Source organism: Charadrius vociferus, unplaced genomic scaffold (genome assembly GCF_000708025.1).
Source record: "Charadrius vociferus isolate BGI_N301 unplaced genomic scaffold, ASM70802v2 scaffold332, whole genome shotgun sequence".
In the NCBI taxonomy this organism is placed as follows: Eukaryota; Metazoa; Chordata; class Aves; order Charadriiformes; family Charadriidae; genus Charadrius; species Charadrius vociferus.
In genome coordinates, this window is record NW_009647418.1 from 3219075 (window position 1) to 3226783 (window position 7709).

The 7709-nt window shown below is 36.6% G+C and overlaps 2 protein-coding genes across 2 annotated transcripts in view; one reads left to right on the forward strand and one right to left on the reverse strand.

Annotated features, from left to right (window-relative positions):
- The window catches only part of KNTC1 (kinetochore associated 1), a 39239-nt gene extending 36842 nt beyond the window's left edge, over positions 1–2397 (forward strand). Inside the window, exons 60-63 of the mRNA XM_009880354.1 lie at positions 303–392; positions 953–1098; positions 1993–2083; positions 2347–2397. Of these exons, the coding sequence (XP_009878656.1) occupies positions 303–392; positions 953–1098; positions 1993–2083; positions 2347–2397 (378 nt within the window). The remainder of the gene's footprint in view (positions 1–302; positions 393–952; positions 1099–1992; positions 2084–2346) is intronic.
- Positions 2398–3940: 1543 nt separating this feature from the next.
- VPS29 (vacuolar protein sorting 29 homolog (S. cerevisiae)) lies at positions 3941–5787 on the reverse strand. The gene is made up of 3 exons (XM_009880295.1): positions 5315–5787; positions 4618–4853; positions 3941–4306 (listed from the first exon to the last, which is right to left on the reverse strand). The coding sequence occupies exons 1-3, from the start codon at positions 5519–5521 to the stop codon at positions 4189–4191; spliced, it is 561 nt and encodes a 186-aa protein (XP_009878597.1). The 5' UTR covers positions 5522–5787; the 3' UTR covers positions 3941–4188.
- Between the last annotated feature and the right edge of the window lie 1922 nt (positions 5788–7709).

A 7709-nucleotide genomic window follows, 5' to 3' on the forward strand; every position in this document is an offset into this window, starting at 1 on the left:
TAGCCTTCCAGTCATTAAAGTTAAGCTCAAATTTTCCCAAATTACAGCATTCGTGCAAGACATTTAGTCTGCTGGCAACGAGTCAAAAAACTCTGGAACAGCTACAGCAAAATACCCTTTGAGAGTTAAAAGCAACGAGAACTACTCTTTCAGTCAAACTGCACAGATCCTGCTTTGATAATTTCATGTTTATACCTAGAATTTCAAAGTATTAATTGTTCCTGAATAAATCAAATGCTTGCTCTGAGTTTGTACTTTAATCATTCACAGAATATTAATGTTTTGTAACTTATTTTTGCCAGGCTTTCTTATCAACGTGTAACACAGAAACTGTGCTGCAACAAATAGATGAACACATGAACACTGGAGAAGTAGTGGCATTTGCTTCTCAGGTAAATAAATAAAATTTACTTCACTTACCTTTGACTTAGAGGCTTGCAGCGTACACAGAACCTTTTTTTCCTCTCTCTCCTGATCTTGCCAAGCATTAGTTGACATAATGCATGCTTCTAAAATACAGCAATATTTGCAGGGTTTTTTGCATTTTTATTAGTGTTGTGCAATTAAAAAACTTCTTTTATATACACCCAGTGCTGTGTTACAGGCTGCCGCTGTTTGTAGGACAGCATTGTTTGCAGCAGTGCTGCTTTATTTTTTGAAATAAATGTTTTAAGCAAAAAGGCCAGAGAGCTTATGAAAGCGCACTCTCTCTTGCCTTGCCTTGGGCTGCCTTCCTAAGGGCAAGTTTCTTAACTCACTCCCCTACCGGAATCTGAGATTAGTCTTCATAAAATCTGTCATTTCACAGCACTAAAAAAACACGAAAATTTAAAAAATAATCCCTGCTCTGTGGGAGTCCAATAAGAAAAGTCTGAGCTCTTTTCATTCAAAAGTAAATTTTTTTTATGTTAATAGATTAATATTTTTCCATTACTAAAACTTAAATCTACAGATTAGATCTTTGGTTTTGGACAGCATCATCAATGAGAAGCTATATGGAAAATTATTGAAAACTAAGTATTTTCCACTGTTGAAGCAACAACTGATGAATACTCACCGAACGAAAGAACTGGTGAATTATTTTGCCAAAAAGAACTGGTAAGTTAATAAAACAGGTGATGCATGACTGACAGCAGTTACAGAAATTGAATCTCTTTTTTTTTTTTCTTTTTTTTCTTTTTTTTTTTTCATTTATTTGAAGTTGTGGAGATTTTCTAGTACTTAATCTCTAAGAATTTTTAAAGTATTTCTAAGTTAAATAAAGAAATAATGTAAGTCTCACCTCACTACTTTGCATAGTTAGGATAGAGTTTTACAGTGCCATTCAAGCCAGAGTAACAGCTTGTTGAGCCTGGACTGGCAGGCAGATCCAACACAGTTAAAATAGCAAAAGTAACCTGACTAAGAAAGCAAACGCTTTTGCTGTTGATCACTTCACCAATACCTTCAGACAAATCCATCGTGGAGTCACAGCTTCAGCAATAAGAACATTCTGAAAAAAAAAAAATGAACTGCCGGTACTCAAGACTTAAGAAATAGTGGGTTTGGTGCTAAGTTGTTCAAGAGTTAGAAATAACTCTTCTCTTCCACACAAAGGGTCTTCCCACTGAACTTACTGCGGGGCAGCTCTCAATCAGCAATCTGCCGCTGACCCCAGCACTTGGGCTCATTGTGCACAGCTGCCAACTTTCATTTCAGACCCCAAATACACAGTATTGCAAGTCACTTTGTTACCAGTTAGCCTGCAGTCAAAATGGGCCAAGAACCAATAAATAACAGTTTAAATTCTAGTATATATTGGGTTTATTACCAGCCACAGGTTAAATGCTAGGCTTGTTGGGGCTTGCTTTCCTCTACTGGGAAATGATGGGACCCATCTGACTTCAAAAATACGGGGTCATACCTTATTTTTATACTTCAGTGTATATAGTCTGAATTCTTGGCTTTTTAGAGAACTTGTTGACAAAATTAGTAAACTTTTGCCTCCTACAGCATTGATGATGCAGTAGCACTAATTCAAGAATATCAAGAGAAATGTGGAAATTCTACTCTGGTAGACGTACCATCCTCTGATCTTCTGAAGGTAAATCAAACCGCTTTTGTACATCATGCAGTATTTTCTCCTTTTTTTCTAAACAAAGACTTTCATTCCACTCTTAGCAAAAATACTTGATAGCCGATTTATTTTACTAAAATATATTGAATATAATAAAATATCCCTTTATTAATTCAAATAATTCATTTTACTTAAACCACGCTAAGCCTTATGCTTTCGTGTACTTTCACGGGTTTTAGATTATATTCTGTTTTCCTAAGCCCTACTAATATCGTTCTCTTACCTTCCAGATGTACCTGGACAGACCAGAGGAGACCTGTATACAGAACGGTCATGGATAAGATCTCCATTTACCTTTTTCTCCCCCTGCTGGCAAGATGAGGGCCATGCATGGAGAATTCTAACTCATCTGGTAAACTAAAACCGCAGTGCTCTTTTACCAAAAGCTACCCTGAGCTTTCCACATTTTTTTAACTGTTCTGGGCTGTTTCTTCTCTATACTCTATCCCCATTGAAACAGTTTAGATTTACAGCAGAATTTCCTCTTTCTATTCGACAGTAATGCTCATCTTCAACACTTTTAGGAAGGATTAAAGTTTATTTCCATCTCTATTTCTCCATGTTTAAGTCTGCTGTCAGGATCACTCTAAGATTTCATTCACACAACCATAACCTTGCATAACAGTGATAAACTTTTGTTAAAACTGTAAGCGGTGTATTTCATGTAAAATAAAATTTGTAGACAAATTGTAATTTTAACTACAGTGAGTACAATTAAAGACTTAAATATTCATTTTGGCCTTACAGTATTCCATAAACCTTTTTTAATTATGACATTTTCAGTAAACTGATGTTCCACTCGGTCACTAACCTTCCGTGAATAACGTTTGCCAAGGTTTTCTTTCCAACTTTGTTCTTTCTGTATGGCTGCAGCAGGATAAGGCAAGAGGCATGCGTTTCACTGCATGAAACAGCAGTTAGCCAAAGGTTCCTGAGACACCAGGCTGAAACGCTTAGTCTTTTTCTAAGGTAAAGCAGGTTTGTTTTGAATAGAAGTAAGTTATTTAGTCATCTTATGACACAGAAGTAAGGGTTCTAGCTGAGCCCTTAAGTTCTACAGAAAACCGTAAGTTTAACTCAAACTTTCATGAAAAATACTGCACAGCTTTTTGCACAGCTACCGCACTGAAAAAAGTTGCAATACAAAGACCAACATCTGCTAAGGGAACAGGCCACCATTCTAAATGTTCTTCTGTAGAAGACAAAAAGATGAAACTGTATTTTTATTGGAAAGTTAGCAGTCATGAGAAATGGGAGCTGTTAAAATACATTCCATTCCCTGCAGTCAGGAGAATAGGAGAGCTGAAAGCTCCTGTCTTCTTCAACAACTAAGGGTTTAGTCTTTAGTAGTAGTGCGAGTGCCACATGGAATTATGGTATTTAAAACCTTTGTATATCGAGCAAAGGGCGTATACATGTAGTGTCAGATATAAAGCCATAAAGAAAAGCCTCTCTTCACTGTTTATAGATTTAATGAGACCATCGTTCATTAAAGCACAGTGGTATTTGAAACGGCTTTGATTATAAAAAGACTTGCTAAACCTTCTACAGTAAAATTACTACTGTAAGCTATGAGTTACTTGTAATATTTTCAGACTCTATCAATCCATTTTATTCTTTTAACTTAATTGGGTATGTGAAATTGAGAATATTAAATATCAACTGGATTCTGAAGCAAACACCACATGACCCCAGAGCCCTCAATCTTATTGTTCAAGCCCTTTACACGTATCCTTTAGAAGTCAGTCACCAAATTAGGCATCAGGCATTTTAAAAGCAACTACAACTGTTGCATTTTTTCCAACAACAGTTCATAAAGCTTAGTTTTTCTACGAAGTGGAGTTTATTACAACATTAAGGAACAGTATTTAAACAGTTATTTTAATGGAGTATTTTACAAATCAATTCATACAGAGAAAAGCAAACACAACGTTGTTTTGAAGTTATTACCAATAAGCTACATTGTTAAGCTGTTAGCGAGCAAGTGTAGTACTGTAAACTAGCAATCAAGTATTGTAGTAACTTGCAGTTCAGAATGAGATGGTAAAAATACCAGACAAGCAAAGACATTTTTAAGATTTTTTGTACTCGATTCTTTCTACTTTCACATCATCTCCGATGAGTTGATAGACATATGTAACTACTGTAGAAGCCTGGATATCCATCAGCACAAATGAAGGAATGATGTTGCTGGAAAGAGAGGAAAAAAAATCCTATTAGTTGTGCCTATATAATCACCTCAGCAGTATTTCACCATTAGTTAACAGAAATCATTCTAAGAAAAATGAATACAAATTTTGTAAGCACAGTACATCAGATAAGAAGCTTTACATATTTCACACTCATCTGTTTCTGTCAAGCAGATTTAGCAAGTACTATCAACCCTTCCTCTCCCTGACATTTAGAATGTAAACATTAACCTTCACAATGAGTTCTGTAGTTCAGTTTTTTTATCAAGAAGAACCCCACACACGCACAGGTACTTCCCATACTTCACTTACTTCTCTAAGGCATGATAAGCTCCTGTAGCTGATCCTGGATTGATATAGAACTTGTTTTCGTGTTCGAATGCCTCAAATTTGTGTGTGTGTCCTGAAATTAGGATGTCCACATCAAACTGCCTTTGTAGCAGTGCCAGGCTGGCCATATCTCCCCAAGGAATAACCTGATGGCCATGAATCAGCCCGATTTTGAACTGTCCAACAGTTACAACTTTCTGTTCAGGATAATTCAGGTTCTAAAAATAAAAAGCCAAGCATATAACATGTACAGATTTGTATTTAAAAACAACTCTACACAATGCCAAGAAAAGAGGTGGAAAGCTCATGGAAATATGCAATGTAATTGGCCCTACTGCTACAAAATGAGAGCTACAAAGCTGCTTTTATGAACGTTGCAGAGAACGTGGTAGGATGCAAAGAACTTCAAAGACCTGACAGCAGCAGGTCCTGTTTGCTGGAGACCCAGACATAGCTAAATACACAAATTACTTTTATTTGTACTGATGACAGATGAGAACTTACTGTGCAATTCACATTATTGATTGCAACCCCAACTCTTTTGCCCCGTTTGCTTTTCACATGTGCTTAGTGCTACAAAACCTCGGTTCGCCCACTTTTCCTTGAATTACAAATAACCCAAATGTTGCCCTTATGTCAAAGATGCACAAAAAATATCATTCTCGAGAGAAGACACTACCTCATCGAAGTCCCCTCTGACAACGTGAACATCCCCAGCCAGAGTCTTGAGGTAGTCATAAGTGTCCTTGGTGCAGAGGTTTCCTGTGCAGAGGATGTGTTGGATCTTTCCTGGAACCAGCAGTTTTTTGAATTTGGCTGGGAGGCTGTTGCATCGATGCGGAATGTGAAGATCTCCTAATACTAACACCAACTTAGCAGGTGTCATGACAGGAAGGAAAGATCGTTACAGACACTTATTAAGAATCATTAGGAAATAGAAAGCACTGCAATGTTTTCTTCAGTTTCATAACTTTGCGTTTTCATATAAAAACTACTAAAGTAAGAATGAAATGGTGATGGAATATTGCCATATTGAGGGAAAACAAGGGCCCTTACTAACGTAGAGCATTAAACAGAGGGGGAGCCTTACAAACACAACTGTCTACAGAATTTTTATTTTTTTTTCGTTTTGTTGCTCAAAGCCACAGCAAAGTATAACAAAAGAAATGTGTTACTACTTGATGTATTTTGCACAAATTTGGGAGCTACCATAAACTGTCCCACTTTTGTTTTTTCTCCTCCTTAAACATCCAAAAAAATGATATCGGACATCTCCAGTCCATTCTCAAGCACAGACCTGGCTAACTGTGGCCACTTCCCTTTAAAATTCTTCTTTCAAGTTTCTTTATACTTTAACTAACCTCTGTTTTCTTTCTTATTAACAAAAAAGAAAAAAAAAAAAAGAGGCAGCAAATTTGCAACGTGTGTTAATAGCTGACCAGAATAGGAAGCTTGTTCAGAGTCCATATTGTAGGAACCACTGAACAACAGAATAACAGTTTAAAAAAACCCCAGGGCACTGCAGCGAAGATAAGCCAGACGATTGCACACGCTGGTTCTATTACCAGTTCTATATATTCATGGATTCAGTACAATAGATGCAAGGAGTATACAAATTTAATGGGGGCTTCGAAATTAAGGATTCAGATTAAGTGAGACTATAGTTTAATATTACAGGCTTTAAATCTGCAAATAAAGAAATAATTAATGCGAGCAACATAGCAATAAATTAATTATGCAAAAAGGGCATGAAAAGCTCTATGAAGCACGGGGTGTTGTGCCACTACACTGCAAAAACATTGGATCTAGAGACAGTCTATCCCTGTTAACTTGATAAATAGCTCCATCGTAAAAAGGGACAGTTTATCTTCCAACCATAATGCTTTGTTAGTAAGACAATTCTTAAATGACAACCATCAATGTGTTTGTAAGAGACCCAACCCATATATATATATACATAAGCAGTAGTAACTATGCTAAGAAATTACCTTTTTTAGTATCTGCTTTTTAAATTTTTAGGCCATGTAGCTATCTTCAAGCCAACAGTCATCAACAAAGGCAAGGGGAACTTGGGTGGGTTTTTTATTTGGTTTTAGGTCTTTTTAGTTTAACAATGTGTCAGTGTCATCATCAAAGCCATGCATCTTTGGAGAATAGATGCTTGAAGGTGTCGGTAAAGCAGTATAGGAGCTTTTTAATTAATGAGCTACCAGTTGAAAAGTAACCCAGGAAAAAAAAAGACAAGACACATTTTTGATGGCCTTTGAAGAGTTTCCAGTGAAAAACACCCTCACTAGCATCAGTCTAAAGATGATATACTTAAATGCAAGTAAAAAATGCGTGTGATTTTGTTTATTAAAGTGGCACTTCTGTTTATTAAAGTGGCAATAGATAGATTCTCTTACTGATGCTTAAGGGACTTAGACATGCAATACCAGTTATGTATTTCATGTTTAACATTATACTGCCACTTAAAACACATAACCCCACTGAAGTCAGCAAAGTTTCTGCATTCCACAGAGACCACTTCCTTTGCTGACAAACTGGAAGTATCTTCCCCCACGCCTGAGCTGCCATTAATTAAAGAAAAGCTCGGCAAGCGACAATAAAGCAAACAAATTAAAAGCACTGAAGTGTGTTTAATAATCACAGGTATCTGCAACATAAAAAAGCGGCAAAGAATGTTACAATATCTGGCTTTAACTAGGAATTTAGGTGCAATCTTGAGCGTGGTTTGAACCACAGCTCCTGATTCCTATGAACCATCTGACATTGGTACCATCTCATAACGTTACCAAGCCCTTACCACCGGTGTTAGCAACAGCCAAGAGGAGTAAACTTACTCTGTGCCCAGCCTTATTGGAATGAAGAAGTTGATTGCAGACAGGGGGGAATGAAAAACAGGGTGAAACATGATCAATGTTAAACAAAAGAAAGCAACAGAAAAGAAAATATAGCCAAATGAATAGGCAAATAATAATTAATTGTTGATGTTATGAAGGAAGCGTTAAAAAAAAAAAAAAAAATAAATTGAATTAAAACTCGGCTCCTGCGCGCAGCCGCCGGTGACAGCC